The sequence below is a fragment of the Ursus maritimus genome, unplaced genomic scaffold (assembly GCF_017311325.1).
Source record: "Ursus maritimus isolate PB19 unplaced genomic scaffold, ASM1731132v1 scaffold_16, whole genome shotgun sequence".
Classification (NCBI taxonomy): domain Eukaryota; kingdom Metazoa; phylum Chordata; class Mammalia; order Carnivora; family Ursidae; genus Ursus; species Ursus maritimus.
In genome coordinates this window covers 19,650,604-19,663,445 of record NW_024424008.1, presented here as the reverse complement: position 1 = coordinate 19,663,445, position 12,842 = coordinate 19,650,604, and the positions used below count along the sequence as shown (strand labels likewise).

At 35.4% G+C, this 12,842-nt stretch overlaps 1 protein-coding gene across 9 annotated transcripts in view; it reads right to left on the bottom strand.

Annotated features, from left to right (window-relative positions):
• DLG2 (discs large MAGUK scaffold protein 2) overlaps positions 1 to 12,842 on the bottom strand; it is a 1,159,208-nt gene that overhangs the window by 697,485 nt on the left and 448,881 nt on the right. For 3 of the 9 annotated variants that reach the window (XM_040630958.1, XM_040630960.1, XM_008704380.2), the window contains exon 1: positions 5,004 to 5,321. The exons of the other annotated variants lie outside the window; for them this stretch is intronic. In XM_040630958.1, coding sequence (XP_040486892.1) covers positions 5,004 to 5,108 — 105 coding nt within the window. In that variant the 5' untranslated portion in view covers positions 5,109 to 5,321. Of the gene's footprint in view, positions 1 to 5,003; positions 5,322 to 12,842 lie in introns of those variants that run through there. 9 annotated transcript variants of the gene reach the window in all.

Sequence of the window (12,842 nt, the reverse complement as noted above, 5' to 3'; positions counted from 1 at the left end):
GGTCTGAAAAAGAAACGCAGGTAGGATTAGGCTGAGAAGGCCCAGGTTCTCTCCTGGTCTTAACACCTGTATGATATTAAACAAGGTACCTGACCCCCTGATCTAAAACGGAGATGATAATATTGGGGCCTTCATGTTGGTATTGTAATGACTAATAAGAAAGAATAGATTAAAGCAGTGCATGAGCACATTCTCTAGTCTTATTTTTTTCAGGGAGTGTTATAACAGTTGAAATAACAAGGGAGAAGGCACAGAAGTCTTAGGGAAGGTGATGTGAGTTAAATCTTAAAAGATGGAACCTCACCTTTCAAGCTCGGTGTACTCAGCTGATTTGCTTGCCTTCTCTCCGGCTCTAGTTCTGTTCTTTCTTGTAGGGCTAGTTCCTGTCCCTGAACCACTAGACACTAACTGGCCCGTCTTTATGAAGGTTCTCTGGTTGCAGAGAACAGAAAGCCACTTATAGTAGCTTAAGCAAAATCTGAACTATCAGGTTGAAAGGGCAGGAGGTATGAAAGGTTAACCACCTGATGAACAGGAATTAAGGACCGGGGATTCTGAGGGACCCAGGAGGCCACAGTCGCCTCTGCCATTCTCTTGCTGTTCCTGTCAGGCTCATCTCTTTCAGTATCTTTCTTAGGTACCATGTGGTTTCTCATCTAATTTTCTCTTTCTACATATCTTTCATATCTATACATAAGCTATCTCTGTTTCTCTAAGCATATGCCCTCACTTCCAGGCACAGACAGGTGTTAAGCTGTAGGCCAGGCCATATGTAGTAAGGGTAATGAAGCCAGGTGTCTGAAAGTCATCTCTTTTTTCCACTGGAGATTATCTTCAAAGGCTCCAGTGCCTTAGTCTGAGCCTGAATTATGCTGTGATTCTCCTGTGACTGACCTGCAGGATTCCTGACCTTACATGAATGACCCAACCCTTATCCATGCTGTCACTGACCTTCTTGCCTGGTGCTCAAAGAGGAAGATCAGGAATCGGGGAAAGTTGATAACTAGTCCTCATTCCACACTGCTTTTCTATGCCTCAGGGCCTTTCTACCTACTCTTTCATCCTTTCTTATCTCCTTCACTTGCTTTAAAACCATCTCAAGACTTCTCTTTTCAATTTTCCTTCATCATCTTTCACCTCCAATCTAGGCAGATCAATCACTCCCACCTTCCTGCATCTACTGTGGCTTGTGCATTCCTTGAGTGCTGCTCCTACCACACTGTGTTGCAACTGGTTTAGTCTTAGTGGTTTTTTCCTTAGTCTAGTGAACCCATTAAGAAATGAGTTCTGGAGTCACATAACTAGTTTCAAGGTCCGGTCTTTCCATTTACAAGTTATGTGATCCTCTGTAAACTTTGTAAAATGGAGAGGATAGTGCCCACATCAGAGAACTGTTGACAGAATTGGGTGAAATAATGTCTTGAGTGCTTAGAACAGTAGACAACATAAAAGAGGTACTCAATAAATACTGTCACTTTTATACTACAAGTACCAAGCCCAGGATGTGTCAGACAGGATGTACTAATTGTTTGCTAGGGAAATTAGCACGTAGTTTAGGACTACAAAATGCTTGGGAAAGAATATTTTATTCCATTTGTCTTGTTTGCAGAGGCTTTGCAAAATATCTACAGTTGCTATACTATTATGACAATAGATGTGTATCTGGGTATGCATATGTGTAATACTGAATTGCAACTCTGAGAAATGCTATGAACAACTCTCATAGGATAGCATCAAAGTGTGCAATACAGATACACATATAATTGTTTATTTAATGTTTGTCCCCACTCCTAAAATGTAAATGCCCTTGGGACAGGTTTAAGCTTGTCCTATTTATTGCTACATGCTCAGTCATATTACACAATTTTCGGATACATAAAACGTTAATAAATATTGGTTGAATGAATAAGCAGATGGAAAAATGGACCACACTTACACAATTAGAAGTGCCTTTCTCTTCCCTCCACTTAAAGGTCTTCTTCCTCTATCGTCACTGCATTCCAATATTCTATTTAACCTTTAAAACCTAGCTGATACCCTTCTGTGAAACTCGCCCTTTTCCTGAATTCTTATGGTAATTCATTGGTACTTAGGGCACTCAACACTTAGTATCTAGTGTTAGAGTCATCTGTGTATCCATTTGAAAAAATTCCTCATGAGCAGAATTCTGTGTAGGTTTCATCAGGGTTCTCCTAACTGATTCATCTCGGTATCTCTCCCAATGCTCAGCAAGCTGCATGACATTCACATTAGACAAAATTAAAACATGATGACTACCATCATAAGGAAAATCAACTTTGTTCATTGCAGCAAGAAACAGTGGGGTGCCACTTGGGCAAGGTGTAATGAAGTGTCTCTTCTAAAGTGATGGTGTCATAAAAGTTAAAGTGTCCTTCAGGTCCTTCTCCTGTGTTTGGACTATGCCTGGAATATAGCAGGAGCTCAGTAAAAGATGAGTGAAGTGAATGAATGAACTAATAGTGAACAGAAATACAGGTCAATCTCTATGAAAAGACTGACTAATTATGGGACTGTTTTTACAAGCATATCCATTCACTTCAATAATAAAATAGCAAAACCTTTGATTTGCCTGGACTCCAAAGATACTAAATGTCTAGAAAGATGTGCTTACACACATTGGTTCCAATGATGGAACCAATTTACAGGACTCAAGAGAGAGCTTTTTATCCTTCATCCATCTAATAAATATTCACAACTTACATTGGCTGGCACTTAAGCTAAAGATATGGGAAATTCTGAGTTTCTGTTCTATACTCAGGGATTTTGGGTTGAGTAGATGAATCTGCTTGAGATTCCAGATTTGATGTCTGCCTCATCATTACAAGGCATGATCTGTTATATGAAATCAAATACTGGAGCATTGAAAGACTTCATGGATGGGCTTCCCTGTTTGTGTAGACTGTTTGGGACAATTACATTCTCCAGGTATCAGCTGCTTTAAGTTTCCTTTCGCCAAGATAAACTTCAGGCTGTATGGGAAGATTCTCTAGGGTTGATTGTATTCTGACTTGAGATTTTATGTCAGGTTTATTATTAGTTCCCTGAAGTGCACTGACTGAAAAACTCTTTGTGTTCTATAGCTCACTGTGTGTGCAAGACATGGTCCAGACCATGTAGGTAGCTCTGCATTGTAATGATGTGCTAGAAGTACACACTTACAGGAGATGCATGAACAGCATTTACCTGTTTGTGAAGTTTTCAGGTCAGGTTTCCTAAGAGAGCTACATAATATATGTTTACATTTCCCACACATTATTCATTTCCAGTATTTTTTTTAAAAGAGAAACCAGTTTTATTTTAAAGGAGGTAATTGATTAAATCAATACTCTTTGTCATTTCCTCAATATGCTTAATACATCATAGAAATAATTTTATGAGGTCAGTATAGACAAAGCTGTTGACGAAAACTGCTATGTATTAACTGGAAATGCTAGATTTGGAGATTTGTTATTTGATTTCATTTCTCAAGTGCTCACCAAGCACCCTTGTTATGCTAGGCACTGTGCTAGACCCTGAGGATAGATGCATCCTCTATTTAGGGAGTTCAAGACAGGAAAATAAGAAAACAAACACATAAGTGTTAGTTTCTTCCTTCAACTTACTTTCCTTTTCTCTTTCACTCTAAGAAATTACAATATAAGAGAGAAGAAAACACTTTAATAAAATATGTTAGGTGATAAATTGGAGGTGCATGCAAGCAACCTAAAAGGGAGAAAATAATTGCTTGGCTAGAGAAAGCTCCACAATAAGGTGATATTAGCTTCACAAAGAGTATCATACTCTCCTTGATGAAGCCAAGGAAGAACAGTTTAATAAAGACAGGAGAAGCAAACTATACACATCAGATTCCAGTTCAATGTAGAATCATTATAACTTAATCTGATTTAGAGAGCTTTTCACCATTAGTTTTTAAATTCCTTGCAAAAATTATGTTTTATGTCTTTAACAATCAAGATCAATTTACAGAGATCCAACTAGAAAATAGTACTCCATGAGAAGAACTTTAGATGCAGCACAGCCTTTGAAACACTTAGGTGATTTTCAAGTTACAGAAAAAAATATAATCGCACCTAACTTGGGTCAGTTGAAAATAACTTGAATTTCAAAGAAGATTTAGTCCTACTACAGATAGAGGTATGTCTCTTGAGTTTCTATGTCAGAAATAATGTTTTTCTTGAGAGATTCCAAATAAATTTTAGCAGACTAATTGTTGAGAGTGCTCCTTATTTCTTAATTCCTCTACTCTTAATCCTTCAAAACAGAAGAATTAAATATTTCAAAACTCTTTTTCCAAGTCCCATTTACCTCATCTCAGCCTGTCTGATGTAGCTAGCCTAGTTCCTCTGGTTAAATAATTATAAGCACAAACATTATTTCTGCAATATATAACACAATGACACGGATTTATTAATTCATTTTATATATCCATATATTTCTACCAGCTATATTTACAAATTTCTAAATAGTGCATCATTGCTTTACTAAAGGAATAGTCACGCTTTTCAAGAAAGATTTTATGGTGGATTTTACTTGGATAAGCAGCCAAAATAAGAACTAACTTTTGGATTCTTGATTTATGTATCATACCTACTGCAAAAGATATTCAAGCCATTCTAAGGAGTTGTGGGGGAATCAGCCAAGAAATATGTACTGTAAGTTGTATCAAATATTAATATGAGAAACATCAATCATGTTCCCTTTCTTTAGTACATGTTACATTTAGAAACTACTTTCTAAATGGGGGATGAGTTGGCTTGCACCACTGTTTACTCTTTCTCATTGATCAATGTCTGGCCATATTAAAAATTCAGACTTCATACCGAGAAAGACAGAGATATATTTATCCCAAACAAGAGCTACAGAGAAGATACCACGTCTTTAAATACATGTATTACATGCCATGTATCTACAGTTATAAAAGGAAAAAGAAAAAGAAAAAGAAAAAAAAAATCTTTAGGAGAATAAAAGGAAATTTTCCTTACCGGAATGAATGCATGTTGCATAGCTTGTTCACATTGTTTTAAGGAAGCAATAGTATCCCACAAAAGCTGATAATTTTCAGCCCGGGAAGCACTTGGCCGTTGCATAGCGAAAGCTAGTAACACTCAAACTGAGCTCAAAGAACCCAGTCGAAGAAGGAAAAAACCCTGCAGATCTGTTACATAAACTTCTTAATTAGATCTGCTACACAAACTGCTATCTTAAGACTTAAAAAAAAAGTTAATCAGAACATTTCTTTTGGGGGATAACTGGGCATGACTCGAACAGAGACAGATGTTTTCATTGGGAAGGATTTTCGTTCCCACACTTGTGAAAAGCAATCCCATCAATGTTCCCCTGTCTTCACACGGGTCTGGCGAAACTGCACATACCATAAGGGAAAGAGATGTGAAAAAATATTTCTACCAGAAGATTTGGATGGCAGGCCATGAAGGTAGAATTTGAGTAGCTTGTGGAAAGTATTAAAATTGATGGGAGTGGGTTACCTACACACATATATGTACATATGCAGGTGTCTACACTCGTCTGCTGTGTGAGAAATCCAATTATATACATTCATTCTCAGAGTGTTACTTAATATGTCCAAGTCTCTTTTCACTTTAGTTAAGATCTGGACATGACATTTTCATCTATGGAGTATTACTGCCTTTATTAACTACAGAATTGTGTATCTGGAAGTATCCCTAAAGACTAGACAGAAGGTTCCTAGTATAAAGTGCAGCCAATTATTTATCTTAAAATTTAAAAGCCATTAGAAGACCTTTCTGTTGGTTTACATGTTAGAGAAAAGTCACATTTATTTGTCATTCTAAGTAGAATTCTCATAATTAATGTCAGGAGAATTGAGCCTTTAAATAGTCTTGGGACCAGAGAGTGGTCTGCACAGAATTGGAACAAGTTAATTCCAGAGAAATTGGTTGCACTTTAACAACAAAAGGCTAGTATAAAGCACTAAATAAAATTTGGATAACAGAATATAGTGACATATTCTGAATGTTTCTTCACCTAAAACAGGAGCCCATAAAGTAAAGTGAGGCTCTACTAGACCCCTATAGTCTGTAGGATTGTTGAGTTGGAGGTAATGCATCTTGAAAGAAGGCGCTGAGCATTCAGAAGTTCCAAAGGAATCTATACTCAGAGCTAGTTACACAGCCAACAAGGAGAGGTAAGGGGTAAACTGAGGGCAATACATAATATAAAAAATTAAGTTGTGCTTTTAATTGACCTAGAAAATCTAAGGAGTACAAAACAAGGTACAAGTTATAGGAAACAGTTTAATGACATAAATGAAGAATTTTTGCTGTATTATTTTTAGAAGAGCTGCATGATTTGGGTTACCTAGTTTTTCTGCATTTATGTCTTGGCGATGGCAGAATAGTTCATAATAATGACCTTGTGGTATGAAAATCGCAAAGGCTGAGGGGTTTTTTCTCAATTATTTACAATTTTTATTGAAGGAATTAGAAGCAGAATTGGTCTTCCAAATTTTCTACCTGGGCTAATTTGTAGGAAGATTATTTTCCCTTAATATCTCAGGAGTACACACCATAAGGCTATTGCCATTAGTTTGTTTTTCAATATCAATTCAACCAACCTTCTCTTTTGCTCATTCATTATGTTCTTCTGTTCAGCTCACACCCACAGTCCCTCCTCTGCCTTCATTCCTGCCCTTAGACTCTCCCATCTGCCCCAGCCACATGCTTCTTCCTCATGCACTGTCGACCAGCCAGCCTACAACTTCCAGAGAATATTCCTTTACTAGTAAATGTTCTGTATGTCTTAGCAAACAACAGGAAAATAAAAAGTTATCTTGTAACTTATCCTACAAAATTCCAGCCAATCTTTTCTGAATCCCTTGAGCCAATATTCACCATAATTTCAGCCCCCAGCTGGATCTTCTGTCCTACCTTGTACTTCTTCTACCTCTTGTATGTCAGGTCCCTTCATTCTTTCATTTAAGCAGCATGTCCTAAAAGATCCTCCTTTCCTTACTCTTTAGAAAAAGGGTAGATAACCTGCAGTCTACATGTAGGAATTCTACATAAAAAAATGACCTTAGAATCATTCATTCATTCATTGATCCAATAAACATATTAAGCATCTCTTGTGTGCTATACTTTTTGATTGTACTATGGACAAATGAATATATCAAATGTTGAATCTGTCTTTAAGGAACTTAAAGTCTAATTGAAGGGATGATATATGGCACAAATAACAAAAAGTCAAGATAAAAAAGGGTTAGTGCCATAAAAGAGGTAGCACAAACTATTCACAAAACAATGAAAAAGAAAAAAAAATGCATCCATTGGGGAAACTAGGGCAGCCTCATGGAAGATTTAGCACTTCACTAGAGCTTGAAGTTAGGGTAAATTTTGGACATGCAGAGATAGGGGACGTTCTTGAGGAAGGAAAAGTAGAACAAAAGCAGAGTGGGAAATTAGAGTCCATTACTGGTTGGCTTGGAAGGAACATGACAGTAAGAAAGCTTAATAGTAAGATTTATCCTGAAGCCAAATCTACTCTTAAATGCAAACCCAGTAGCTTCCTATTCATAATGCTAACCAATATTAGCTCTAACCAATTTTTAGAGTATTGACGAGTATAAATTCAGTGAAACTCTTCTTAAACTTCATGAGGTGGTAAATTCTGTATATTTATTCCCCACTTTTTAAGTAGGTACAATGGTATATTTTTGGAGGCTTTCGATGGCTTGATTATTTAGGTCATATTACTTACTTAATGAGTTAGTTTTTATTAAGCACATATAACATGTTTTATACTCATGATCAATCACTGTTGTAAGTTCTGTGATCTATTACTTTCAACTTTCGAGTGGAGTACACCATGAATCTTACCTGATCAAATATTTGACATAGCTCAACTTGGCTCATATTAACAAACATTTATTGAGCTCTACTATATGCTCAGTGCTGTGCTGGAAACAAAGAATGAAAAGATAAATATATTTCAAATATATATCAATATGTTTATTTTCAACTGCTCTTCAATGTGCATTTGCCCCTGCCCACAAAGTAGATTGTACATATTTTCATCCTATTAGCACAATGCCTGATAGGTAATGGCTACCATTTTTCTGTTAAACACAGTAACTAAGCCATATGTCCATTATATCTAAGTATATTGCCATGTTCTAAATTAGACTACAGGCCTTAGAATGTCTAAAAGTACTTTTGTATGGTGGTATTACCATGCCAAGACAAGTCCGCATTTGAATGCTTTCTGTTGGTGGTTGGTTAAAATACAACTTCATGACAATTCTACTTCCAGTAAAAATGGAGTAACAGGGCTTGGATTTACACCCCAGTCTGAAACAACCAAAAATGGAACAAAATATATGAAACACTGAATTTCAAATATGGATATCAGCCAACAAAGAACAGTGAACTCTGAGAGATAGGAAACAAACAAAGTAAGTCCTGTGACTGCCCCATTTACAAACTTGAATAGCCAGCCACATTGCAGGGGATCCAGATGAAACCCAACGAACTTGCCACGTTGAGGAGCTAGAGATGGTTTTCTGGAGAGACCAAAGTGACAAGGAGAAACAGAGACACCTATAATTATAGCTGGAGATTTTAAAACCCTAAGTAATTAAAGAGTAAGAAGACAGAAATCTGTAAGGATATAGAAGATCTTTATAAAACCATCCATCAACTTGAGCTAATGTACCTTTACAGAACACTTCACCCAACAACAGCAAAATATGCATATTTTCCAAGTGCTCATGGAACATCTACCAATACAGAACATATTCTAGAGCATAGTCAAATTTCGATAAATTTAAAGGGAGTTGGGTCAAAGAAAGTATATTCTCTGACCACAGTGAAATTATATTAGAAATCAAAGTAAAACAATCTCTGGAAAGTCCTAAAATATTTGGAAACTAAGTAAAACACTTTTAAATAACTCACTGGCTAAAGAAAAAATTAAAAAAAAAGAAATTAGTATGTATTTTGAACTGAATGAAAATAAAACCACAACATATCAAAATTTGTTGGATACCCTTGAAGACAAAATTAAGGGAAGATATAGGGCACTGAACACCTACATTTAAAAGAAAAAAAGATCTCAAATTAATTATCTCAGCTTGCACTTTTTATAACTAGAAAAAATATAGCAAACAACACACACACACACACACACACACAAGAAGCAAAAGAAAAGAAGTAAAAAGGATCAGAAGAGAAAGTAAAGAAAATCAATAAAACTAACAGCTAGTTCTTTGATAATATCAATAAAATTGATAATGCTCTTGCAAGACTAATGAGGGGTAAGAGAGAGAAAAAATAAATTATCAAATCATGAATGAGAGAGGTAGTAGCATCACTACAGGTCTTACAGCTATGAAAGGGTCAATAAGAAAATCCCACAAACAACTTTATGCCAACAAATTTCACACCTTAGATGAAATGGATAAATTCCTTGAAAGATACATATTACCGGTGTTCACTCTAGAAAGGTCAGTAACATAAATAGTTATTCCATATATCTATTAAAGATAATGAATTTGTAATTAAAAACTTATCACCAAGAAACTCCAGGCCCAGATGCCTTCACTGATGAATTCTACCAAGTGTTTAAGGAAGAAATAATAATGTACAGACTCTTTCAGAGAACTGAAGAGGAAAGAATACATTCCAACTTGTTTTGGGGGGGGACAGATTACCCTGTTCCAAACCAGGTGAAGATATTACCAGCAAAGCAAATATATATATTTATATTTATATATGCAAAAATTCTAAACAAAATTTTAGTGAATCGAATCTGGCAACATATAAAAGGGCATGTGTCATGACCAAGTAGGTTTAACCTTTGAAAACAATCCAATACAATCCATGATATTATTTTTTTTTAACACAAACAACCATATAATCATCTCAGTCGGGGCAAGAAACAACATTATACAAAATTCAATATCCATTCCTGACTTAAAAAAACAAACAAAAACAACAACAACAACAACAGCAACAAAAACCTCTCAGGACAAGATAGGGATGTCTTTTCTTACTTCTATTCAGCATTATCTGCAAGGTTCAGACAGTGCACAGGTGAAGAAATAAACATTGGAAAGGGAGAAATAAAAGTGTGTTTCTTTCCAATGGCATAATTGTCTATGTATAAAATCTCATGGAATCTAAAACAAACTTTGGCATTTATGAATGACTTCAGCAAGATTTCAGAATACAAGATAAATATATAAAGATCAATTGTATTTCTCTATATTGGCAATAAGTAAATGCAAGTTGAAATGAAAACCAATACCATTTATAAGATTAAAAATATAAAATACTTACGGATAAACTATATATAACATGTGCAAACCATGTACACTGAACAATACAAACCTTTCCTGAGAGAAATTAAGGACTTATAAATGGAGAGATGTGCCATGTTTTTGGGTAAGAATACTCAATACTGTTAAGATATCATATTCTGAAAATCAATTTATAGATTCAATGCAATGTAATCCCAATGAAAAACTCAGCAATGTTATTTGTAAGTTTGATTATTTGTTCATTCTGGAGAAACTGCCAAGCTGATTCAAAAATTATATAGAATTCAAAGAATAGAGAATAGACAAAACAACTTTAAGACAGAAAAATATGATTTGAGAAAAACTACTACCTGTTTTCTAGTCTTATTATACAGTTAAGGTAATCAAAGCAATGTGGCATTGGCATAAAGATAAATAAATATACCAATGAATAGAATAGAGACTGCAGGAATTGACCCACACATCTACAGACAACTGATTTTCAACAAAAGTGCAAAGAGAATTCAATAGGGAAAAGGTCATCTTTTCAACGAATGATGTTGGAACGATTGGATATCTATCTGCAAAATAGCAAACTTTTAAAATTAACTCAAATTAGCTTATCTTTAAAAATTAACTCAAATGATTGTAGACCTATATGTAAAACCTAAATTAAACTAAAAAAAGAAGAAAATCTGTGTGACTTTAGGTTAGATACAATAATAAAAGCACAACCATAAAAGAACAAACTGATAAACTGGACATCATCAAATTTAAGAATTTCCATTCTTTGAAAAGCACTGGTAAGACAAGGAAAAGACAAGCCACAGAATGGAGGCAAACCTTATAGACCATATATCTAATAAACGATTTGTTTCTAAAATACATAAAGAACTCTCAAAACTCAAAAATAAGGAAAGAAACAATCCAATTAAAAATAAGCAAAACATTTTAACAGACACTTCACCAATGAAAATATATATGCATTGAATAAGCATGTAAAAAGATGACTGACATCATTATTTAGTAGACAAATAAAAACTAAAACTACAATGAGATACCACTATACTCCTACTAGAATGGCTAATATTAAAAAAAAAAAAAGACAGACTATCCCTAGGGTTGGTGAAGACGTGGAAGACTGGAAATCTCATACATCGCTGGTGGGGATGTGAATGGAACAAACTCTTTGGAAACAGTACAGTGGTTTTTGTTGTTGTTTGTTTTTGTTTTAAGTTAAACATACACCTACCATATGATTAAACTACTCTACTCCTAGGTATTTGCCCAAGAGAAATGAAAGCATATGTCCATTCAAAGACTTGTACACAAATATTTATAGCAGCTTTATTAGTAATAGTGGAACACTGGAACAGCATCAACAGATGAATGGATAAACAAATTGTGGCAGAAGAATGAAAACGAACAGACTACTGGTACATACTACACATGAATGAACTTCAAAAAAAATCATGCTGAATCAAAGAAGACAAAAAGAGTGCATATTGTTTAATCCCATTTGCATACAATTCTAGAAAATGCAAACTAATCGATAGGGACAGAAAAGGGAACCTGGGAATGAGGAAGTAAGGAAGACAGGGGGAAGGAGATGGATGGAGAAGGGGGCATGAGGAAACTTTTGCGGGTGATGGATATGTTCATTATCTTGAATGGATGGATTCATATGTCAAAACTTATCAAATTGTATGTCTTAAATATTTTTAGATCATTGGATATTAATTATATCTCATTGAGCTATTTTTAAAAAATTTTTTATCGGCCACAGCAACCTTTTTCATGACACATCTCCAAAGGCAACAGAAACAAAAGAAAACGAACTTGTGGGACTTCATCAAGATAAAAAGCTTCTGCACAGCCAAGGAAACAGTCAAGAAAACTAAGAGGCAGCCCATGGAATGGGAGAATATATTTGCAAATGACACTACAGATAAAAGACTGGTATCCAAGATCTACAAAGAACTTCTCAAACTCAATACACAAGAAACAAATAAACAAATCATAAAATGGGCAGAAGATATGAATAGACACTTTTCCAATGAAGACATACAAGTGGCTAACAGACACATGAAAAAATGTTCAAAATCATTAGCCATCAGGGAAATTCAAATCAAAACCACACTGAGATACCACCTTATGCCAGTTAGAATGGCAAAAATTGACAAGGCAAAAAACAACAATTGTTGGAGAGGATGTGGAGAAAGGGGATCCCTCTTATACTGTTGGTGGGAATGCAAGTTGGTACAGCCACTCTGGAAAACAGTGTGGAGGTCCCTTAAAAAGTTAACAATTGAGCTACCCTATGATCCAGCCATTGCACTACTGGGTGTTTACCCCAAAGATACAGACATAGTGAAGAGAAGGGCCATATGCACCCCAATGTTCATAGCAGCATTGTCCGCAATAGCTAAATAGTGGAAGGAGACGAGATGCCCTTCAACAGATGACTGAATTAAGAAGATGTGGTCCATATATACAATGGAATAGTACTCAGCTATCAGAAAGAACGAGTTCTCAACATTTGCTG